General features: G+C 34.0%; 3 protein-coding genes across 4 annotated transcripts; all 3 read left to right on the top strand.

Annotated features, from left to right (window-relative positions):
• Nucleotides 1-350: 350 nt before the first annotated feature.
• On the top strand, nt 351-3,767 carry LOC120206907 (L-Ala-D/L-amino acid epimerase-like). Of its 2 annotated transcripts, none has more exons than XM_039206471.1 (7): nt 351-917; nt 1,197-1,307; nt 1,548-1,764; nt 1,962-2,295; nt 2,913-2,974; nt 3,236-3,312; nt 3,722-3,767. In XM_039206471.1, exons 1-6 carry the CDS (start codon nt 420-422, stop codon nt 3,310-3,312), a joined length of 1,299 nt encoding a protein of 432 aa, XP_039062402.1. In that variant the 5' UTR covers nt 351-419; the 3' UTR covers nt 3,722-3,767. The 2 variants fall into 2 exon arrangements, with proteins under 2 accessions (XP_039062402.1, XP_039062403.1); XM_039206472.1 differs by having other exon boundaries at nt 3,236-3,308; nt 3,722-3,739.
• A 1,951-nt stretch (nt 3,768-5,718) lies between these two features.
• Nucleotides 5,719-19,482, top strand: LOC120206905 (LEAF RUST 10 DISEASE-RESISTANCE LOCUS RECEPTOR-LIKE PROTEIN KINASE-like 1.4). Its single transcript, XM_039206469.1, has 4 exons — nt 5,719-6,502; nt 17,595-17,921; nt 18,065-18,948; nt 19,235-19,482. The coding sequence occupies exons 1-4, from the start codon at nt 5,734-5,736 to the stop codon at nt 19,253-19,255; spliced, it is 2,001 nt and encodes a 666-aa protein (XP_039062400.1). The 5' UTR covers nt 5,719-5,733; the 3' UTR covers nt 19,256-19,482.
• A 3,150-nt stretch (nt 19,483-22,632) lies between these two features.
• LOC120206895 (delta(7)-sterol-C5(6)-desaturase-like) lies at nt 22,633-25,893 on the top strand (the record flags this gene model as incomplete). Its single annotated transcript, XM_039206458.1, has 3 exons — nt 22,633-22,909; nt 23,825-24,130; nt 25,443-25,893. Coding segments are annotated over 3 exons (879 nt in total), but the record flags the coding sequence as incomplete, so codon positions are not given.
• Between the last annotated feature and the right edge of the window lie 235 nt (nt 25,894-26,128).

Here is a 26,128-nt window from a genome sequence, read left to right as displayed (position 1 = left end):
TTTTAAAAAATTTAACACACTTAACAATAAAGTGATCTGATTGTTATCGTTGATAAATAAAGTAACTCAATTGTAATTTTATAACATGTGATAGCTCAATTATAAACTTCATAATACCTATGGGTGTAATTTACCCTTTTCAAATCAAGCCATCGCGTGTGTTTTTTTCTCTTTTTATTTTCATGCGACTCCTGCACTCTTCCAAAGGTCACCAATCGCTAAAAAATGATCTGATCGTACATTATGAAATGCATAATCAAATAAAAAAGAAAAACGACATTATCAAGGCGGATCTTGAGCTCTTTTCTTTGTTTGCTGACTATAAATCAAGAGTAAAACAACACAAGATTGGAACAATTAAAGAACGACATTGCTTGCTGAAAATTAAAAAAGGAAGCCAAGTTCAATCATCTTCTCCAATGGCTTCATTCGGTTTCAGTTGTCCAACAAGCTCTTTGCTTTTCTCTCCATCTGTCGTTAACCATCGAAGAGCCTTGCAGGGTCGTTTCATTGCCAGCTCCAGCACTAGCAGCAGTGAGCTGATGAGCCAATCATCAGTTAGTGAAACAACTGAAAGGCCAAGAACAAGCTTGGGATTGAAGAACTTGACTGAGATTTTCTGGGTTGATGTTCATAGTGCTGAAGGGAGACCACTGAATGTTGGGCTTCAAGAACCGGTGACCATTGGGTGTTCGACGCTTGAACAGGTTGAGAATGTGGCTGTCCGAGTTGAACTCAGCAATGGCTGTGTTGGGTGGGGTGAGATTCCAGTGGTTCCTTGGGTTAACTGGAACCAAGCTACTGTTCTTGAGAAAGTGAGAGAAGCTTGTGAATCTCTTAGCCAGGGACCTCCAGTGACTTTGAATTTGGTTTTACAGCAGATTTCAGAAATGTTTCCTGGCAGCGAATTTGCTTCTGTAAGTTTATTATATGTTCAATATGTACTAGCATTACAAGAACCTGTCATTTTTTCTTGAAATATCCATGGCACTGCACTCATTTCTCATGGATATGGGTTGACTGTCTAATATCTTTCATATCATTCAAAAATTAGAAAAATCTAATTATGCCTGGTATTCTCACGTCCAATACTCTCTCATATCTGTTTACATAGGAGAAAGAGAAAAACAAACCAAGTAATTTGTTTGGTCGCCTTTGTATTGGATCCTTCTTATGATTTTAACATGTGTATGAAGGTTAGAGCTGGATTAGAAATGGCATTGATTGATGCGGTTGCTAATAGCATTGATGTTCCCCTATGGAGATTATTCGGGGGAGTCTCCAATTCCTTGTCCACTGCTGCTACAGTTAAGTAATGCATATGGGATTTGAATTCTTTATTTTTAAAAGTTTTCTCATGATTAGAAAGTCTTAGAGAACCATCTCTTCGTATTCATATATGAATATGTGTTGAACATGAATATTGGATTCAATTACGAATAAATGAAATAGAACCAACATAGCACATTACATTATAAAGACAGAGAGACTGTCCTAAGTATCAGTTTCATGGTTGTGATGGAGGCTAATAATTTCCATATGTACAGATTCCAACTACTTCCTCGGCTAAAGCATTCGATCTGGCTGCTAAATATTGCAAACTGGGATTCAAGACATTGGAGATTAAACTAGGAAGGAGCCTAAATGCAGATATTGAAGTTCTTCAAGCAGTAAGAGCAGCTCACCCTCATTGTTTATTTATCTTAGATGCAAACGAGGGTTACACTCCAGAGGAAGCCATTGAAGTTCTGGATAAACTAAATGGTAAGGAATTTTCAAACATGACAAGTTATATTACAATAAGATAATGATCTATGTATTTGGAAGGTCCTCCTTGAAGGGTACTATCCCGTGTCCATATCTAGATATGCATCGAAAAAGAATATTTTAAGGGGAAAAATGAAGAATCAAATGACAGTTTGTTGTATGCAGTTGACTTAGTTGAATTCATCTTATTGCAGAAAAAGGGGTGACTCCTATACTCTTTGTACAACCAGTTCACAGAGATGACTGGAGAGGCCTTGGTGATGTGAGTAATGTTGCAAGGCATAAGTATGGGATATCTGTTGTAGCAGATGAAAGTTGCAGAGATTTGATTGACATTCAAAAACTTACGGAGGAAAATCTTGTGGATGTTGTCAACATTAAATTATCCAAATTCGGGATTCTTGGTATCCTTGAAATTGTTGAAATGGTTAAAAACTCTGGATTGGAACTTATGATTGATAGTGTGGCCGAAACTAGACTTGCCACTGGTGTTGCTGGTCATTTAGCAGCTGGCCTTGGTTGCTTCAAGTAAGTATGCCTCTTCATTCATTTCTTCTGGGAATCGTAACTTGCATTTGATGTTATCCTATGTTGCTCGGATAAGCGGGAGAGTCGAATATCAGTATGTATCCTCGTATTTTTATATTTTGAATGTTGTTACAGTGTTACTCTATCATGCTCACATTTGAAAAATGTGACGGATATGGTATCCGACATGAATACTCCGAAAATAATGAAGAGATGGAACAACATCAATGTCATCTATTACTTGTATATGTCATTTTGAATTACATCAGTTAAAGTTTCAACATACATATTATGTTGATTTTTTTTGTTTCTTAAATTCCTTCGTTTCTTTCTTCTGGGAATAGTAATTTGCATGTGATATTGCTGGATTTATTAAATATGGATACGTATTTTTTTTTTACATAATCATATATTTAGAAGGTTTTTGGAGGGTCATATCCTCGTACCCATGTTTAAAAATATGTCAGATATGGTAGCAAACACAAATACTTCAAAAAAGGAAAAAGAACCCAAAGGAACATAGATATTGTCCATTGTTTATATCTAGAATTTCGAAGTAAATAAGTAAAAATTTCAAACAAATCAAAGTATTAAGTTCTGATGCAACTTTGTTGCAGATATGTTAATATTAGTGCACCCATTTTGTTCTCAGAAGATCCAGTTGTGGGAGGTTATGAAGGTACAGTTTCTTTTATTTATATACATATTTGGAATTCATTTCTCTTTTAAGTGTATGGTTTATATGCGATATGTGTTCGACACTAGTATGGTTATTTTTTTAAGTTCTTTCGTGTATTTAGAGAATTCTTGGAGATCATATGTCTATACTCGTGTCACATACGAGTGTCGAACACATGTACTTTGGAAAATAATAATAATAGTATGAACAGCATAGCTTCCGAAAACATATGATTAACATATTCAGTCTTTGCTGTGCTAGTTTCTGGCTCAAATTACAAGTTTATCAATAGCAGAGGGCAAGGAGGTTTTCTCAAATGGAATTCTCTCTCATGGTGAGTTTACCTTTACTGTAATCACATTTTTAAAGGCTTAAATTATGATTCCATGATACTTTGTGCTCTAGTTGATTACTCTACTAGTCAGTGTAGAAAACATCACAATCATGGATGGATTGAAGGGTGACCGTCGAGGTTGCTCCCTTGAAAATTTTAAATTCTCATATAATTTGGATATTTTCTATTCATAATTTGTTTTCACCCCTAAATTTTATAAGCTTTCCCTTCCTAATTTCCTATAGTAAAATCTTGCGTCTTTCCCTGATGACAACACGTATACTAGAACATATAATCCAAGGAAGTAGCAATACCCCGGAAATAATTTATTTTCTGCGCTTGAATTGTGTTTTTTGTTATTTATATTTGGATAAGTGTATGTTGTTAATCAGGATATGTTGAATATTCTGCAGAAATGGACTGGATTTTGCTGTGGAGTGGGATATTTCAATGGTTATGTGCTTTGTAAGTATGCAATATCCCCATGTATCATTAGGTAAACAATGGTTGAATATGAAAAATCTGAATTATTGTAATAAGAAATTTAAATAGCTCAGTTGTGCATCCAAATGAAACATTGCATTGATCCTGCAATTTAAATCTCTGATTCCTGTATATATTGAAGTTTTCCCCCAAGGAAAGCTCTGCCTACTCTCTGTGGATTGAGTTTTAAATAATTTTCTTTATTTCAAATTCAGGTTGGGTCAACAGCAATTACTATCTAATTATAGTTTTTATCATTTAAATTTAATTGTTTTAATTGTAAAATAAAGGAGAAATGGGCAGGGTTATCTATGCTGTCCATCTTGAGGAAAATATTAAGGGTAAGTTACAAATTTCATCTCTCAACTTTTTTCTCAATTTTATTTAGGTCACTAAAGTTTTTTTTTAATTTACTCATTGACCTTTCAATTTGCTCTTATTTTGGTCACTCTGTCGTTAAATACTTAACGGTAATACGACTAAACAATTTTCTTTTAAAAATTATGAAATTACCCCAAAATTTTCTTCAATTTTGTGTGTGAAAAAATTCATAGTTTTGAATTTCCTTTGATTTCACGATAATGAAACATCTACTTCCAAATCTTAATGGTGGGGAAGTGAAGGAGGAAGTGGGCATAACATAAGCTAGACTATAGGGGGCAATGCCACCCAAAATTTATTTTTTTTAGCTTAGGCCCTTAATTTTTTTTAATTTCAATTTGACCCCCCAAATTTTTAGAAATTCAAATTAAATTTTAATCTTCTTAATTAGACCCCTCCTATAATTTAAAAAAATTCTCTTTAAGTCTCTCAAAATTTCAAAAATTGTAGTTAGATCTTATTTTTTTTTGGAAAAATATAAACTAAACCCTTCAAAAAATTAAAAAATCTTAATTTAAACCTTTAAACTTTTTAAAATGTTAAGTTGGCCTCCAAGACTATTATCAAATTTCGCCACCGGAAGCGGGTTGTATATATTGATTATATGTTGATCGAATGTTGAATATTGTAGATCGTGGTGTTTAGGGTTTTATGAGTTTTTAGTTTAGGATCGAGTTTTATGTGTTTAAAGTGATTTGTTTAAAATCTAAACTGGTGGAGTGATAGAAGACAATGAAACGAGTTTGTCGATATCTTGAGTGATTGCAGAAGATGCAGGAGAATGACATGAAATTGTAAAACTTTCATCTTTGGAGAAAGATAATAAAATAAATAAAAAAGGGAAAATGATATGAATGACAAATGAATTCCATACGAATAAAAAACAATCTGCATCGGTACACTTGGCTATCATGTCACCATTTCATTTATAATTTAACGCACGAGAGATGAAAATAGGAACAAATTAAAATTTCAGTGAATAAATTAAAAAATTTAAACTTTAGTGATCAAAATAAGAGTGATAGTAGAGTGATAAAAATTTATCATTTATCCAATTATTAATGATAACATAATTAACCCCCATTGATATGCAAAACTGTTTTCCAAGCCAAATTTCTTGAGGTTTTTGCCCATTTGAAGTGGATATGATCCGATTACACCAACCGTGTTGACTCCTGCTGCATCCCACCTCGTTTTTTCAGCCTCGAGAAATTTCTGTGCAACTTCATATGGCTCATTGCGCGTTTAGTGTCTCCAAGTCCATCTTTAGTCTCCTTTGTGTTTTGTTTTTCTCACTACACTCCCAACACTTTCCGTATTGAAAGTCTGCATTTACTTCTAATATCAACTGTGATTCACTCCACACGACACGGCCGAGACTTTGGAAAAAAATATACCATAAAAATGATGGAGGCTCAAAGTCTTTACAAGTCAACTGCTCTCTATTCCAAATTCTCTTTCTTCTTTTATCACTTTCACTTTCCTTCAAATTTCATAAGAGCTGAGCTTAGCAAAGCAGAGGCAGTCATACCTTTCTTCCATCTCTGCTCTGGCAAACAAAATGACTTATCTTTCTTTCTCATCGTCTCTGCCTACTCTTATGTTTTCCCTATTGTTTCTCGTGTCTGGGTTTCCTGTTTCACACAGCAATCCTGAAATTTACACTAACTGCCATGATGCAGTGTTCGAATGTGGGAACATCTCCATCGGATATCCTTTCTTCGGAGGTAATCGACAACCACTGTGCGGACATCCTGCTTTGAAGCTTCTCTGTGACGATGATACCACCACCATTGAAATCGCTGGTGTAGAATATCAGGTGCTGAACATCAGCCATGAACACCAAACTCTAACCATTGTGAGGGAGGACTTGTTCGAACATAGCTTTTGTAGACTTCAAACCCCAATCCGAGATTTCATCATAGATTCTAAGCTGTTTTATCCTGTTCCTGGATATACCAATGTTACTCTGTTTTATGACTGCCCATCCTTTGTCCCGTCGAACCTTGGGATCTTCAATTGCACTCATTCAGATTACAGCAATGTTTCCGTAACTACAGATGGTGTCGATCCAGGTGGATGTTCAGCTCGTGTTAGTTTTCCAATTTCCCGCCCTTCCGGGGGAAGTTTTCAGTTTCAGAACGACTATCACTTGCTGTCAGAAGCATTGAAAAAGGGGTTTCAGGTGAAATGGAAGGAGGATACCGAAGCTTGCCGCAACTGCAACGCTTCCGGCGGAGCCTGCGGTTTTGACTGGTTGAACAATCAAACAATCTGCTACTGCAGATTTCCGAATTCGCCGGAGTATCCCAACGAATGCCATGGCCATGGTACGCATCTTTGTTGTATTTTTAATATTTTTTAAATAATATAGAATAATTATAAAGTAACATTGATTTAAATTTTTTAATTAATTCATAACGTAATATAGTTACTTAAATATAAGGCTTTTCAATGAATAATTTTTTTCCTGTTAAAGCCAAACCATTTAAATAGTTCTTATTGTTGAAGCCATTTAACAGTTCTTGTATGTTTAATTTTTTAGTTAATTTATTAAGTAGTGTAGTTATATATATATATATAATTAATTTTATTCTTAATTAATAAAAAAATGTCAATTAAAAATTGATTTGAACCAACTTAAAACAGTCATTTCATCCATTGGTAAATTGGACTCTTTTCAAATTCCACCGCTGATTAAGAGATTTGCACTTAGGTTTATTTGAAAAACAAAATGAAATTATATATTTTTTTATTTATGTAAAGCTTTTTTTTATTAAAATAAATAATGAATAATTTATTTCATTTTTATTTTCATATTTTCAGTAACATAAATTAAGTGTTTAAATTTATAAAATAAATAACATATTATATTTTTATTGTAGATTATTAAAGTTTTTTTATCAAATTTTTATTGAATTTTTTTTGTTAATGAACACACCCATGAAACTTAAAACTGAGAACGAAATAAAATATTGTAACACCCCAAACCGATGCGGGTAGCCCGATCCGATTCGGGAAGTCACATTAGGGCCACCGGAGCGACCCACCGTAAAAATAGCGGAAATTTTAAAACTTTTTATCAGAACATGTAAACTTATAAAATCATTTATCACTATTTAAAAATAAAACAGATTTACAAACTCGTATATAAATCAAAATACAATTACATGCCCCCTAATCACAAGTACCATACTCTGCAACCACGCCGGAAGAACTCCCTTACTGAAGTCGATAAATGCACTGGTACAATTGTTTTAACCTGAAAAGGTGAGTAATAGAGTGAGCTTTGGAAAGCTCAGTAATACAGAACTACCAGATGATGCTACATGACATGTAGATAAATGGAAAGCCATATAATTTCCTTATTGAATCATATGTATACCAGCTTGCAGAATAATTTGGGGTTCCCTTAGAAGTTCATCGAGTAGAAGCCATGAATCTCAGTTCATAAGAAACCTTTCAAAGTATGACATTTTCAGGAGATCGAATAGGATGTCTAGTGTGTTCCAACAGTATAATAAAATCATAATAGGTACAAATCATAGTCCAGTAAATCTCACAATTTCGTAAAAGAGTTTAACTTTTGAAAATCATAGTTTAAACCCTTTTCTGGTACACCATCAATAGTTCCCAAAAATTATTTTCCATATAGCTTACTTTATGCACATAGCAAAAAGAAAGCCGACTTAAGGATAGGCTATGAAGCTTGTATCCTTAAGCCCAAGTCAATAAGTCCATATAGCTTACCCTAAGCACACAGCAAAGGAAAGCCGACCTAATGAAACATCTTGGGGCCCTCAAGAGTCACATTAGGCCCAATTAGCTTGATCAGAGCTATTCCATCGTAATTCAATTCCAAAATTCAATTGCACCGTGACACAAATTCCATAAATCCAAAAACATGGTAATCATATACCATTTCAAAACAAAAATTAGATAGCAGCCATATTCCATAAATTGTCACATTAAATTGGTGCATCAATAAAACAATAACCAATGAATTCGGTGTACCACATATTAAAACCAATAAAACAGTTCAGTAATAAATAGGGAACACACTAGAGAATCCCAGTATTTCCAGAGGCCATTGTAGTTATCATTTTGGATAACATGAAACTTATGAAATTTGATCGAATTCCTGGAACAAGGTCCTATTGAGGAGAATCGATTACTAACCGATCTAGCCAGACATTTAATGTTGATACATTAGAATCCCACTATATTTTCGTGTGCTTTAGGAAAACGTTCAGGAACCTTTATACATAATAATTCTAAATTCAGATTTACTGCGAGTGATTCCATTACCCAAACAATCAGGGGTATTCAGGAATATACTTTAAAATTCATAGGATTTCAGCCCAATTGAACCAAATGAGATATTCAGAATCTTTTCCATCTGCGTTACTTGTTTTTTTTTCAAACATGACCGAAGTGATTTTAGATGAAATATAGAATCGAAGATTCAAGTCATTTACAATCTACGACTATCGATCATATTATCAAACAACTCGAGTTACACAACTCTCAAACTGATGCATGTCAACAAGTCAATTCATTATCCTTCCAGTGTATTCACTCTTTAATACCATAGTGCAGATCCATAGATCATCCCCATAATCATCACTGAATAAATCTTCCAACGGTCTTTATTTCATTTCCACGTTTCAACAATATCAGGAAATACTGACGTACTTGATCAATGGCTCATAACCCATAATGACAATTCATCATGTAAGTTCAACAGTGTTTCCAAACTCATCAAATCACCTATTTAATCCTTACTCATTGATGTTACTTAGTTCGTTTGGTAAGCAAGTCTATCCCGATTACTTTAAAGTTTTCCAGAATAATTCAGACGTTTCTGAATTTCAAATACACGTTGTACTACATTTCATTTCAATTTATTCATATAATAAAGTCATTCTGGTATTCGTGGTTGATTTGACTAACGACTACCCACTTATTAGTACTGTATGCGCTCTAGAGTTGAGCTGCGCCAAGTACTTCCAGAATTATCATCGATCCAAATTTGAGCAGATGAACAAACATTCAAGTGATACTTATATCATTCACGTAATGATATAGTACTAACATTGGTTAATCACTTAAGTTGCGTTTCACAACTTTTACTGGTAGCACAACATCCATGTTTATTTGGATTTCTTAATTAATCCAAGACATTTACTTATTCTAGGTCATAAGGGCATTTTGGTCATTTTGGTGCTTAACATTTTTTTCTATTCATTTCAAAGCTTGAGTATATCCATTCATTCCTAAGCTTGGTGACATTCTTGAGTTATTTCCATTCCAGGGGTAATTTGGTCATTTTATAATTCTAGAATATTTCAATCATTTCCTTTCATCCGATCTTATTATTTAATTCAATCTTATCATTTACTTCAGTCCTTTCGAACAATTCTGTCAGCAGAATACCTCCAATAAATTACTCTTCAAGTATTTACTCCTTATTCGAATATTTTCGGGTCAAGTGTCTTCTCAGATTTTACAAACGAAATATTATAAATTTTTCTGTACAAAGACATGATCTTAACAATTAAATTCGTACTTAATCGAGTTAAGTACAAATCCTCAAAGTACTCTCTCATTCAGGGTCAATTCAGACTATTTTATCTCTCAAGGGCATTTTCGTAATTTCTTAACCAAATAATTTCAATATTAGCACTTAACGAAAAATAATTATAATTTAGAGATCCTATGATCAATTGCTTTCCCGAACATTCTTTGATTTTGAAATGATTCCTTCACAAACTCTCGTAGGATTAAAACCGGTTATCCATAATTTCCAAATAAAACTAACATTTCTTATGCACGTCAGTAGTTATATCGGATCAATATGTCTTTTCAGAGTTATTAACCAACTTCCAGGGGCAATTCTTATCATTTTCCAACATAAGGGTAATTTCGTAATTTTACCATATCAGAGTATTCTCATAATTTTTCATCCAAGTATCTTTAACATTTAACCCTTGATGATATAAAATATAAGTTATAATTCCAGAGCTGATTTCTTTATCACCAATCACAAACTTGTAATTTAATTCTAACAATTATCCATCTCTTATCTTAGTCATTCGATCCGTATTCAGTTACAGAATTTCTACCACATTCATATCGAGTGAATAAATTATTCAACTCCACAAAAGTGACCAACATTATCTTATTCATGCATTTACCAATATCAACATGTTCCATAAAGCATAAAGAGGTAGTAAAGTATTACCTCGATTTCCGTGCAATACCGATCGACCATAAAAATTCCATTCGAATGCCTTTGATCTTCAATTCAACTTCAAATAATTCCTCAGATACATATCAACATAAATTATATAAAAAAACGGAGCTTAATTGCGATAAACGGATCAAATCGGGTGATAAATCAGTGAAAGACGGCTTACCGGGTTCGAATTTGGCGAAACGGACTTCGGATTCGGATTCAGGACGTTGAAAGCATAAAATGTAACTTTTCGGAAATTTGGAAATTTCAGTCAAAATCAAAGTCAACGGGTTTGACCGGATATATCGAGGCCTTCGGGTTCTAATTTCGAAAAACGAACAGCGGAATCGGATTTGGAACGTCGAAAAATGTCAGGATAGGTATACTCGGTCGAAGTCAAAGGTCGTTTAATGCCCGGTCAAAGCCAGTCAAAGTTTTGGTCAATAGTGGTCAACGACGGTCAACGGTCAACGGGTCAACGGGTCGAGTCAACTGGTCGGGTCGGATAAACGGGTCGGGTAAACGGGTCGGGTCGGGTCGGGTAAACGGGTCGGGTTGTGACCCGTCAAACCGGTCAACTATGCACCAAAACCGGTCAAACCGGTCATTTTTTTCTTCCCCACGCGCAGTGGCGGCGCGTGGGGGCGCGTGAACAGTGCTAAAATCCCGGAAAAATTTCTAAAAATTATTTTGAGCGATTTCGAGATACTTACAAAGCTCGGTTCACAATTTTGAACGGCGGAGAGCTCGATTTCAACAAATCGGAAACTTTGACCGCTTCACCTCCTCACGCGCCGCCGTCGACGGAGACCAATGATGACACCGGCAAACTCGGAACGATGCAACGAACACGATGGTGCGGGAGGTGTCGTAAACAGATGACCCGATCGTCGTGAATCTATGAAAAACCAACTAAAACCGAGTTATTACCGACGATACTTCCGACTGAAATTCACGACGAACGGCGATGATTCACGACGAAAGGTTTGAGGGGTTTTGTTCCTCGATTGACAACGAACACGATGGTGGTTTCGGCTCGTCATTTGGAGGTCGGACGGCGAGTAGATCGGAGTTGGAAGTTGGGTTGTTGGAGAAGGGAAATCTAGAAAATATGAAACCTGCGCACGGGGAGGAGCTTATAATTCATCATATATAAGAAATGGTTAAATCATGGGTTTAGCCACTGAATTTCCTGCACTTTATAAAACGGTCTGCCAACTTTAAAACTTTACAATTTAATCCTTTACAATTTAATCCCCAATGTTTCTTTCAAAATATCAATTAAATCCGCCACTTTATAATTTCTTAATTTTAACCCCTAAATTGGGGTGTTACAATTCTCCCCTCCTTAAAAGAATTTCGTCCTCGAAATTCATTCATATCACATGATTGTAGAAATGAAACTTTCATCAACTCTTCCATATCTTCGAGTAGCTTTTTATAGAAATACGGATTCTCCACTAATCCTTAACCAGTTGAGTATACATTCTTATCAGAACTCTTCCTCATTTCAATAAAAGAATCTGAACGAAAATTTTCTCGAGTAATCAATCTCTTCAGAATTCTCCCTCAGTCCAAGTAAGTAATCAAAACAACTTTATCCTTGTGAAATCAATTCAGCCTTGGTTACGTGAATAGGCTCGTAGAGCAGCAACATATCTCAATTTTATTTCTGGAGTCGAGTCAGAATTTCTCAGATGAGTAACTCTCACATGGCTAAGGTACTTTACTGCGTTAAGACAGATGTTACTGGTATTCCTTTTTGTACAAGTATAGCCTTAACGGATAGAAACTTCGGTTTATTCGTTACAGATAAGGACCCAACCCTGGAGTTCCGGCTCAGAGAGGTATGATTGCAGTCTAGGGACATGTACTGATTAGACATATTTTGACATTCGACCGGCCGGTCTATCTTGAAAAATTTTGACTTAAACCATAGCTCTGATACCACTAAATGTAACACCCCAAACCGATGCGGGTAGCCCGATCCGATTCGGGAAGTCACATTAGGGCCACCGGAGCGACCCACCGTAAAAATAGCGGAAATTTTAAAACTTTTTATCAGAACATGTAAACTTATAAAATCATTTATCACTATTTAAAAATAAAACAGATTTACAAACTCGTATATAAATCAAAATACAATTACATGCCCCCTAATCACAAGTACCATACTCTGCAACCACGCCGGAAGAACTCCCTTACTGAAGTCGATAAATGCACTGGTACAATTGTTTTAACCTGAAAAGGTGAGTAATAGAGTGAGCTTTGGAAAGCTCAGTAATACAGAACTACCAGATGATGCTACATGACATGTAGATAAATGGAAAGCCATATAATTTCCTTATTGAATCATATGTATACCAGCTTGCAGAATAATTTGGGGTTCCCTTAGAAGTTCATCGAGTAGAAGCCATGAATCTCAGTTCATAAGAAACCTTTCAAAGTATGACATTTTCAGGAGATCGAATAGGATGTCTAGTGTGTTCCAACAGTATAATAAAATCATAATAGGTACAAATCATAGTCCAGTAAATCTCACAATTTCGTAAAAGAGTTTAACTTTTGAAAATCATAGTTTAAACCCTTTTCTGGTACACCATCAATAGTTCCCAAAAATTATTTTCCATATAGCTTACTTTATGCACATAGCAAAAAGAAAGCCGACTTAAGGATAGGCTATGAAGCTTGTATCCTTAAGCCCAAGTCAATAAGTCCATATAGCTTACCCTAAGCACACAGCAAAGGAAAGCCGACCTAATGAAACATCTTGGGGCCCTCAAGAGTCACATTAGGCCCAGTTAGCTTGATCAGAGCTATTCCATCGTAATTCAATTCCAAAATTCAATTGCACCGTGACACAAATTCCATAAATCCAAAAACATGGTAATCATATACCATTTCAAAACAAAAATTAGATAGCAGCCATATTCCATAAATTGTCACATTAAATTGGTGCATCAATAAAACAATAACCAATGAATTCGGTGTACCACATATTAAAACCAATAAAACAGTTCAGTAATAAATAGGGAACACACTAGAGAATCCCAGTATTTCCAGAGGCCATTGTAGTTATCATTTTGGATAACATGAAACTTATGAAATTTGATCGAATTCCTGGAACAAGGTCCTATTGAGGAGAATCGATTACTAACCGATCTAGCCAGACATTTAATGTTGATACATTAGAATCCCACTATATTTTCGTGTGCTTTAGGAAAACGTTCAGGAACCTTTATACATAATAATTCTAAATTCAGATTTACTGCGAGTGATTCCATTACCCAAACAATCAGGGGTATTCAGGAATATACTTTAAAATTCATAGGATTTCAGCCCAATTGAACCAAATGAGATATTCAGAATCTTTTCCATCTGCGTTACTTGTTTTTTTTTTCAAACATGACCGAAGTGATTTTAGATGAAATATAGAATCGAAGATTCAAGTCATTTACAATCTACGACTATCGATCATATTATCAAACAACTCGAGTTACACAACTCTCAAACTGATGCATGTCAACAAGTCAATTCATTATCCTTCCAGTGTATTCACTCTTTAATACCATAGTGCAGATCCATAGATCATCCCCATAATCATCACTGAATAAATCTTCCAACGGTCTTTATTTCATTTCCACGTTTCAACAATATCAGGAAATACTGACGTACTTGATCAATGGCTCATAACCCATAATGACAATTCATCATGTAAGTTCAACAGTGTTTCCAAACTCATCAAATCACCTATTTAATCCTTAATCATTGATGTTACTTAGTTCGTTGGTAAGCAAGTCTATCCCGATTACTTTAAAGTTTTCCAGAATAATTCAGACGTTTCTGAATTTCAAATACACGTTGTACTACATTTCATTTCAATTTATTCATATAATAAAGTCATTCTGGTATTCGTGGTTGATTGACTAACGACTACCCACTTATTAGTACTGTATGCGCTCTAGAGTTGAGCTGCGCCAAGTACTTCCAGAATTATCATCGATCCAAATTTGAGCAGATGAACAAACATTCAAGTGATACTTATATCATTCACGTAATGATATAGTACTAACATTGGTTAATCACTTAAGTTGCGTTTCACAACTTTACTGGTAGCACAAATCCATGTTTATTTGGATTTCTTAATTAATCCAAGACATTTACTTATTCTAGGTCATAAGGGCATTTTGGTCATTTTGGTGCTTAACATTTTTTTCTATTCATTTCAAAGCTTGAGTATATCCATTCATTCCTGAGCTTGGTGACATTCTTGAGTTATTTCCATTCCAGGGGTAATTTGGTCATTTTATAATTCTAGAATATTTCAATCATTTCCTTTCATCCGGTCTTATTATTTAATTCAATCTTATCATTTACTTCAGTCCTTTCGAACAATTCTGTCAGCAGAATACCTCCAATAAATTACTCTTCAAGTATTTACTCCTTATTCGAATATTTTCGGGTCAAGTGTCTTCTCAGATTTTACAAACGAAATATTATAAATTTTTCTGTACAAAGACATGATCTTAACAATTAAATTCGTACTTAATCGAGTTAAGTACAAATCCTCAAAGTACTCTCTCATTCAGGGTCAATTCAGACTATTTTATCTCTCAAGGGCATTTTCGTAATTTCTTAACCAAATAATTTCAATATTAGCACTTAACGAAAATAATTATAATTTAGAGATCCTATGATCAATTGTTTTCCCGAACATTTTTTGATTTTGAAATGATTCCTTCACAAACTCTCTTAGGATTAAAACCGGTTATCCATAATTTCCAAATAAAACTAACATTTCTTATGCACGTCAGTAGTTATATCGGATCAATATGTCTTTTCAGAGTTATTAACCAACTTCCAGGGGCAATTCTTATCATTTTCCAACATAAGGGTAATTTCGTAATTTTACCATATCAGAGTATTCTCATAATTTTTCATCCAAGTATCTTTAACATTTAACCCTTGATGATATAAAATATAAGTTACAATTCCAGAGCTGATTTCTTTATCACCAATCACAAACTTGTAATTTAATTCTAACAATTATCCATCTCTTATCTTAGTCATTCGATCCGTATTCAGTTACAGAATTTCTACCACATTCATATCGAGTGAATAAATTATTCAACTCCACAAAAGTGACCAACATTATCTTATTCATGCATTTACCAATATCAACATGTTCCATAAAGCATAAAGAGGTAGTAAAGTATTACCTCGATTTCCGTGCAATACCGATCGACCATAAAAATTCCATTCGAATGCCTTTGATCTTCAATTCAACTTCAAATAATTCCTCAGATACATATCAACATAAATTATATAAAAAAACGGAGCTTAATTGCGATAAACGGATCAAATCGGGTGATAAATCAGTGAAAGACGGCTTACCGGGTTCGAATTTGGCGAAACGGACTTCGGATTCGGATTCAGGACGTTGAAAGCATAAAATGTAACTTTTCGGAAATTTGGAAATTTCAGTCAAAATCAAAGTCAACGGGTTTGACCGGATATATCGAGGCCTTCGGGTTCTAATTTCGAAAAACGAACAGCGGAATCGGATTTGGAACGTCGAAAAATGTCAGGATAGGTATACTCGGTCGAAGTCAAAGGTCGTTTAATGCCCGGTCAAAGCCAGTCAAAGTTTTGGTCAATAGTGGTCAACGACGGTCAACGGGTCGAGTCAACTGGTCGGGTCGGGTAAACGGGTCGGGTAAACGGGTCGGGTCGGGTCGGGTAAACGGGTCGGGTCGTGACCCGTCAAACCGGTCAACTATGCACCAAAACCGGTCAAACGGCTTCCCCACGCGAAGTGGCGGCGCGTGAACAGTGCTAAAATCCCGGAAAAATTTCTAAAAATTATTTTGAGCGATTTCGAGATACTTACAAAGCTCGGTTCACAATTTTGAACGGCGGAGAGCTCGATTTCAACAAATCGGAAACTTTGACCGCTTCACCTCCTCACGCGCCGCCGTCGACGGAGACCAAGGATGACACCGGCAAACTCGGAACGATGCAACGAACACGATGGTGCGGGAGGTGTCGTAAACAGATGGCCCGATCGTCGTGAATCTATGAAAAACCAACTAAAACCCGAGTTATTACCGACGATACTTCCGACTGAAATTCACGACGAACGGCGATGATTCACGACGAAAGGTTTGAGGGGTTTTGTTCCTCGATTGACAACGAACACGATGGTGGTTTCGGCTCGTCGTTTGGAGGTCGGACGGCGAGTAGATCGGAGTTGGAAGTTGGATTGTTGGAGAAGGGAAATCTAGAAAATATGAAACCTGCGCACGGGGAGGAGCTTATAATTCATCATATATAAGAAATGGTTAAATCATGGGTTTAGCCACTGAATTTCCTGCACTTTATAAAACGGTCTGCCAACTTTAAAACTTTACAATTTAATCCTTTACAATTTAATCCCCAATGTTTCTTTCAAAATATCAATTAAATCCGCCACTTTATAATTTCTTAATTTTAACCCCTAAATTGGGGTGTTACAAATATTATGCATTTACTTTAATTAAAAAAGCCAAACATCTAAATGAAAAAAAAATAGATATTAATTCTTTTAAATAAACATTATATTTATTATATAATTACATTTTTATTATGTACATCCCTGGTAGGACAAATAGACAGACATGGTTGTGGTCTGATTAGCAAGTAAGCATGTATTATGATTACTAACATTGATCTGGTATCACGTGTCATAGATTTTGGTTAGTATACTCCATTGCAAATTCGTGCAACGCTTGATCTGTTTAAAATGAATAAGCTTGTTCTTGAATTTCTGTATGAAATATGTGTTTGCCAAGAGTTTCTTGAGCTACAGTGTCCGATCCAGCTGTGGAAACATTTCAGATATCCGTTATCCTTTCTGGGAATGGGATCGGCCTGAAAGTTGCGGATACCCTGGATTCCGGCTCAACTGCAATGAAAATGTGCCAGAAGTCACCATCAAGTCTGCACCATACAAAGTTCTTGAAACAAACAACTCTTCGTAAACTCTTGGTGTTGCTAGAACCGATTACAGTGCCGATATTTGTGCCACGCGTTTCCAATAATAATTGAATGCAAATTCGGATCGATTTGCTGTTTTTATTTTTGCTTTTGCACAGATGACAGAACTAGTTCTAGTGAATTTTAGCTAACAATTTTTACTATTGCAGGAGGCAATAACTACCGTGTAAAGCTTGGACTAGTAATAGCCGGTGCAGCTATTGCCTGTATACTTATCGGAATCGGAATTGTACATTTCCGACGACGACGGAAAAAGAAAATCGTAGCCCGGGTTACGAGCAGAGACATTCTAACAGCTCCATCAACTTCCACATCTCAAACCAATTCTTCATATTCCACTTCAAAATGTGACATTGAAAGAGGAAGCACTTACTTTGGTGCCCATGTTTTTAGCTATGAAGAACTTCAGGAAGCCTCTAATAATTTCAGTTCTTCTAAGCAACTTGGAGAAGGTGGCTTTGGCACTGTTTATCATGGTAAGAATCTTAATTTTCTTCGAGATTGAATTTTTTACTCGTCTCGATCTTAACCCGATTTTATTTATATGTATTCGAATCGGTGACGTCTTTTATTTCATTTAACCTTAAAACACCATTTTATATTTGATTTGCTTGATTAGGTGTACTCAGGGATGGACGTATAGTAGCAGTTAAGCGCTTATACAGTAACAATTTCAAGCGTGTAGATCGGTACATGAACGAAATCGAAATCCTCACTCGCATTCGTCATCCGAATCTCGTGACACTCTATGGATGTACCTCGAGACGTAGTCGAGAGCTTCTCCTTGTTTATGAGTACATTCCGAATGGAACCTTGGCTGATCATTTGCACGGAAAGAGATCGAACTCCAGTTCGCTTACTTGGCATGTTCGTTTAAGCATTGCCGTCCAAACGGCAAAGGCATTGGCTTACCTCCACGCATCGGAGATCATACACCGCGATGTTAAATCGAATAACATTCTCTTGGACAATAATTTCCATGTAAAAGTGGCTGATTTCGGATTGTCACGATTGTTTCCTAATGATGTTACGCACATCTCGACTGCTCCGCAAGGCACCCCGGGTTACGTCGACCCGGAGTATCACCGATGCTACCAGCTTACTGAGAAGAGCGACGTTTATAGCTTCGGAGTTGTCCTGATCGAGCTAGTTTCGGCGAAACAAGCAGTGGACATCAGCAGGCATCGACATGACATAAATTTGGCTGGTATGGCAATCAACAGAATCCAGAATCAGGCATTGCATGAACTGGTTGATCCATCTCTCGGATTCGAGAACAATTGCACGGTGAAAAACACGGTAACGGCGTTCACGGAACTGGCATTCCAGTGTTTGCAACAGGAGAGAGAGATGAGACCTTCAATGGAAGAAGTGCTGGAGACATTGAAAGAGATTAAGGATGGGAGATCAGAAGGTGAAGTGTTGGATAGTAGATCGGATGATGTTGGAGTGTTGAATAGCATTCCTCCTCCACTTTCTCCTGATCATGCTACGGATAAATGGGTTAGCTTCTCTACCATCACTAACCCCTAAACTGGTGGATATTACATCATATTAAGGATAGACCGAGGGACGGTCGGTGAAAGTCTCTCCTAAAAATTCTATATTATTATATATTTTAAATATTTTATTTTACATTTTATTTATAATCTATATTTTCCTTAAAATTTTATAAATTTATCTTTTAACATAAAATCTTTTTTGTCCCACCCTGATCATATCCGTATTGAAAAGAGAACACAAATGGAACCTAATTTCCCTTTCTTTCTTTCTTTCTTTTTTCTTACAGGTACAGATAAGATCGATGTAATCGTGAGTTTTCTGCAAATGAAGGAAGAGGCAGATGAACATGAGTTTTGTTGTTGGGAGTTTAGGAAATTTCTACCGTAGAAAAGGTTCAAATTCCATCAGCAAAACTGAATTGATATTTATACACTAAAGGGTAGCTCAGGTAATAGGAAATAATTCAGAAGATGCACTATAAACTCTGGTGGAAGAACATTAGTTTGTAAATTAATGAAGTCATCTAACATATACCATCTTATGTTTTCAACTCAATTTCCTCGTTATATTGTTTTATTGAGTCTTCGACTATTAAAAATTATAAAATGGTTCTACGGTTATAGAGAGTTGATTTGTTGAGTCATTCGACTATTACAAGATACAAAACAGTTACTTAATTATTCATTATATTCCAAACTTGTCATTTTTCTTTAAAAAATTAATGGTCGTCTGAGCTTAACGTTAACATGCTGATTGAGATATGATAATTGTTTGAGATAATGAGATATGATTTTATCATATCTCAATCAGCAAGTTAACGTCTAGCTCAGACTGTCGTCAATTTTTTAACAGAAAAAGACGAGTTTGGAACATAATGAATAGTTAGGTGATCATTTTGTAATTTTTAATGGTCGAGGAACTAAACAAAGTAACTCGCTATAGTCAAGGGATCAATTTGGAACTTTCAATAGTTGAAGGAGTCAATAAAATATATCATATAATCCGAGGATCATTTGCATATTTTACCCTTAAGTTTAAGTACAGATTAGACATTTAAAATCAAGATTGGCAACAACTTAGCCGAGACCAAATTATGAGGATAAAATATAGATTAACGTCAAGGAATATTAAACTTGCTACAAACTATAAACAATTGAGGTTCACAAGCTACGGCATTACATATTTTTCAGACTTACGCAACACCATCGGCACAAAACCTTGTTTATATATGTCTTTTAGAAAAAGGATAATAATATTGTGACATTAAATCAAAGTTATTAATTATATTTATATAATTGAATTATCAAAGCCAATATGATTTTAAATTTATATACATATCAACTGTCACTAAAGATATCATATACTCTTATATTACATATATTCACTAAAGATATCATATACTTTTATATTACATATATACGCATACTAAATATTATTTCATTACCATACACTCATATCATCAATACATATGCAAATATTTTTATTGGATTAGTTGAGACTTACGAATTTTGCATCTAAACATTATTAGAAAACACCACAAGTTATTTGTATCAATACATAAATCTAGTTATATTTCAAACTATTTTTAAATGTCGTTTTATATACTAGTTTATTATGTGATGTATAAAGATTTACGAATAACTCTTAGAAATGTTTAAAATATGATTAGATATGTATATCGATACGAATAACTTAGAATGTTTCCTAATTATAGTTAAAAAAATCCAAGAACCGCATTAATTTTTTTTATAAAAAAAAACATGACTGCCTCAAAAACCATTCACTAAAAAAATGTTTTGTTTAAGAAAGGAATCAATATTAATTGCATGAGATATTTTCATTTTTTAATATATATATATATATATTAAAAAGTAAATTACTATTAATTTCTGAAAAAAATATTAAACACTAATTTCAAAGAATTAACGCTTTTTAAACTAAATATTAACATTCATAGTTTGTCTATGTCTACTTGAAATAATCCACTGAAATATTAAATATATTTTTATAATAAATTTTATAATCAAATTTAAATAGAATTAAAAATAATGTCTCGATCCTTCCAATTTGTTTTGTGATTGATTTTATTCATAACAAAATCCAAAAGTATGAATCATTAATATATTTTAAAAATGGTATGAATGATATTTCGGTGATAAAAAGAATTATTATTATTTATGGGGTTTAGGGTTCGAGCATTCTGAATGTCTGGATCGTAAACATTTAATATCAAATGATTCAAAGTTATCTTTGAATAAATATTATATTATATTTACTTCAAATTAATTAAAAATATACGAATAATAAAATATTACAACCGATCTTCAAAAGGGATGTTTTTAAAGGTAAACTCCATATTAATTTATCATTTTTTTCTTTTGGTTTATATTCTGATTCTCAAGTCTTCGTCTTGACTTATTAAATTATTATTCTTAGATATTTTTTATTTATTCTCACAATCAATAATTTGTTTTATTTTAAAAGAAACTTTATTTGAAAAAAAAAACTATGTAATTAGAGAGGAAGGGATTCGAACTTTAAAAAATGGCCTGCAAGATATTGATGATGAGGATAGAGAAAATGATATGGAAAAAATTCTTTTTTAAAAAAATCATATTAACGTGTTTGTTAATTTTTTTAATGATCAATGATTAAAATAAAAAATATAATATTAGCGGTAATTTTTTTTAAAAATAATTCAATAACTAAAATAGAAAATAAATAATAGATTGATGACTAATGGTGTAGTTTACAATTTTTAACATCTTAAATTTTTGGATCTCGCTCTACCTCTTACAAATATCGTTGTTTTAATCTAAGTTATCGAAAGAGAAAAAAAATCACTAAAACCATTTAATGGGTTTAAATTTCCAAGTTATGTTATATAAAACGACTTAAGGGTAGGTTAAAAAGAATGTTTTAAGTCCTTGTATTTTTAGTATATTTAAATTTTAGGTATGTTTGCTTCACTAAAAACAAGTTTATAAAAATAAATTATACATTTTTTAGAAAATAGTTTTCGAAAATTTTACGAATCACACGATTTTAGTGGTTAAATAGATGATATTTTTTAGAAGTCTTGGGTTTGAGCACGATATTTATAAAGGTGTCTGAATGTTTATTTTCAAATTGTTAAAAATCTTTTGAACATACAATACACTGTAATCACCCCATACAAATAAGAAAAAACTTTTGAAAATCATTTTACGATGTTTGAGTAACATTGTGTTGTCCATTTTACATTGTTTGGCAGTGAAAAATTGTAAAAATTAACTAAAATTTATATTGTAATACAGTTTCCATAAAATGTTAGTCATTTTACATCATCTTAAAAATTAAATTACATTGATTAATTTATTTTATACCAACCAAATACTGAAAAATAATAAAAATATTTTTGGTTATATTTCTACTTTAGGAATTTAGTTCTTTTATTTTCTAAATTTAAAATTTTGTTTAACCGATAATAATATTAAAATTCATTTATTAAAATTTAGAGATTTTAATATGATTATAATTTATAAGATAATATTTTATATTTCATTTTACGTATAAAGACCAAAGTCTCCTCGTAGCCTTGTAGGCTCATTATTCCATTGCCTAATATAAAGCCCATAGAAATCTCATAGAAAGCATCAATTTTTATTGTTATTTATGTCTAAAACATAAAGAAAAAACCAAACTCGTCTTTTTTCAAGACTTAAATCTGTTGCCTGGGTGACTGATTGTTGCGCTGACATATCAATGGGAGAGTATTTGAAGGAATTCGTGGATGAGACCGCTTGGTACAACATCCTTGTGTTGGGAAGCCTTTTGCCTACAAAGCTTTGGGATCCGCTCCCCCATATCTTCCAAACTTGGCTGCGAAACTACATTGCCGGGAATTTGCTTTATTTCATCTCTGGTTTCCTTTGGTGCTTCTATATTTACTACTTGAAACGCAATGTTCATGTTCCCAAAGGTACTTTTTTTATCCCTTTTTTTGTTGATTTTGAACCTGGGTTCTTTAGTTTAATGTTGATTTGTTTAAACATTAGTGTGTATTATATATATATATATATATATTGAATCTGGGAGTTCATTGTGAAGCTGGACTATTTCATTTACTTTTTTTTTGGTAGCATGTTTTATTGTTTGAATTTCCATATGATATAGTCTAGCAAAAGAACTTGGGAGTTGCGAACAGTTCCTGATCTTGTTTTAGCCTTCTTTTTAATTGCTTTAACCTTTTTGCCGATGATCATTAGTCAAAGAAGGATCCGTGTTGGATTCTGTCTCCTAATTTATAACAGTAGCGCTTACTTTTGAATCAGGAATCGAAATCCAATCAATGATTCAATATATGTATAAAATGCATTATGATCATTGTCTTGGGACTTGTGATCCATGTTGCTCATACTTGGGTTAGTTTCGGATTATCGGATAAGGTTATATATCCGACATAATTTGTTTTCTAAGATTTTCCATGTATTTTGAGGAACGCAAGAGCTGGACATAAGTATTTTACAGAAAATGAAGAATCTGATTACATAGTTTGTGATAATCTAAAAGAAGTTGACTGATAGTGTTGAGGCACACATATAATTTTCTTAATTTGAATCTTTCCCTGTAAACTATGGTTATGAGATTTTGATGAATGCTGACCTTTAACTAGCATATGCAAGATATCTGCAAAGCAGTCTCCAGTGCTTCATTTTTGTTCAACAAAATAATAATCTCTTCTTATCTGCAATAGTTAACACAATCTTGAAAGCCATTAGGTACTGAACTATGCTAAACCTACTCATAAATGTCAACTGTATTTTTTCTTTGTTTTAGTTTTTCAAACATGAAATTCCTGGCTCCGTTGCTAATTTTTTGAGTGCTTGTAATGCAGATGCTATACCTACAAATAAAGCCATGCTCTTGCAAATTTATGTTGCTATGAAGGCCATGCCATGGTACTGTGCTCTTCCAACTCTTTCCGAATACATGGTTGAAATTGGATGGACAAAATGTTATGCCAGAATAAGCGATATCGGTTGGCTTATGTATGTGGTATATTTATTTATATATCTTGCTTTTGTCGAGTTTGGCATTTACTGGATGCATAGACAGTTGCATGACATAAAACCTCTATACAAGTATCTTCATGCAACTCATCACATCTACAACAAGCAGAATACCCTTTCACCATTTGCTGGTAAGTTCTTATCTATGCATTCTAGTTTCAATTTTTTATATAACTGCTTTCACCGCCCATAGGTTAGGACCATATTGAAATAGTGCTTTTTTTTAAATCCTACTTTGGCAACATGTTGGATCTTATATTGTTTTATATGTCAAATTAAGACCTTTTGGTGTATATATGTGACTATACTAGTAAGCTTGAGTTTCTGAGAACCAGCCAGTTTTTTAGGCAGTTGTATTTTATTTATTTTTGGTGGGGGGATCTCATCCTCTGAGAACCAAACAATGGCACTATTTGTTGAATACTATCTGAATTAGCAGTAACAGTACAAATCTTCTAATTACAAGTGATTTTAACTTCTACAAGTAGAAGTGTGATAAAAAATTTATATTTTCCTATCTTTAGTATCTATAATTTTAGTTATATATGTTAATAATTCCCATATATATACACTCTGAATAAGGTCATATTCATGAATAAATTAGTAGCAGAGTGGTTGTGTATGTAATATACTTCCATGGAGGTGAGGGTTTTGAGCATCTATTTATACAAGAGCAAGCTAGAGGTAGATAATGCCTAAGGATCCTTCAAATACATGAAAAAACTTGTAAAAAATTAGATATATTCGTGTTAGACAAATACATATATCCGGTATTCATTCTCGAGTCCTAGTAACATTGGATAAGGCAATTGCCGTGTTCCTTCACTCCATTTCCGATCCCTAATTTCAGAGCATCTTTCTTGGTATTTCCCTTTTTTATTAGTTGCATTGATGGCTAGCTAGTTTTTTTTCCATTGAAGTTATTTAGTTTGACTATGCTTTCAGAATTATGGTTGTTCTGTTTTGTAAGAAGTTGTTGCTGTTGAGGTGTGGAGGTGTATTATTGTTCTTATTAATAAAAGTTAGAGGCACTCTTTCCCTCCTTCCAATGTCCTTCATGTTATGTTTGTAACATGTAGGATAAGAAGGGGGGTTTTAATGAGGCCTTATTCTATCAAAAAAAAAAAGTTATTTAGTTTGACAGACTAACTATTTTTTTCCCAAATAGATCTCTGTGTGTTGAAAAATAGAAGATATGCTTTGGCTAAACAGATGTACTATCTCGATATATCGATTTCGGTTGAAAACTATGCTATTTGAACTCTTCCTTTTTCTTAAATGATTTGTCTTAAACACAGTATGGGGATATAATCCAATACATAAAATGCCTTGAAATTTGACCATGCCCATACTGGACACATACCTGTAATACTTGAGTCTGAGTAACACTATGGATTTTTTTTACCATACTAAACGAAACACTGCTCAATGTCCTATGTTCAGGTTTGGCTTTTCACCCTCTGGATGGAATACTGCAGGCAGTCCCTCATGTCATAGCACTGTTCATTATACCAACTCATTTTAGAACCCACATTGGACTCTTATTCCTCGAGGGCATCTGGACAACGAACATTCATGATTGCATCCACGGAAACCTCTGGCCTATCATGGGTGCTGGCTACCACACCATTCACCACACTACGTATCGCCATAATTATGGCCATTACACCATATGGATGGATTGGATGCTTGGAACCCTACGTGACCCCGTTGACGATGAAGGCAAGAAGGTGACATAGCTGTGTCTGCTTGTCTTGGCATCTTGGTTTGTCTTGAAATTTCTTTTAGTTTGTTGGTTAGGTCAGCATGTTAGTTGCCTCTTAGGCTTATTGGCACAAGGGTGTATGTTATTTTGGTCGTAGGTTTTAAACCATCCTTCGCTACAAACTTTGTACCAGTACAAACTATTTTATTCTTACCTTTTCTTTTTCAAGTATCAATGTCTGATACTTTTGTGGTCAATTTATTCGTGGGCTGTGTCTGATACTATAACTTTTTTTATTATTCTTACTATCCAACAGAAACGATAACCTTGTTAGAAGTTTGATGCATTTAATAATTGAGCATACACGACTAACACTAAAAGCAAAACACGACATAATACATGGACTGCAAAGATCTTTGTAAAT

Source organism: Hibiscus syriacus, unplaced genomic scaffold (genome assembly GCF_006381635.1).
Source record: "Hibiscus syriacus cultivar Baekdansim isolate YM2019G1 unplaced genomic scaffold, ASM638163v2 tig00014083_pilon, whole genome shotgun sequence".
NCBI lineage: Eukaryota > Viridiplantae > Streptophyta > Magnoliopsida > Malvales > Malvaceae > Hibiscus > Hibiscus syriacus.
This window is presented reverse-complemented; position numbering and strand designations above follow the sequence as displayed.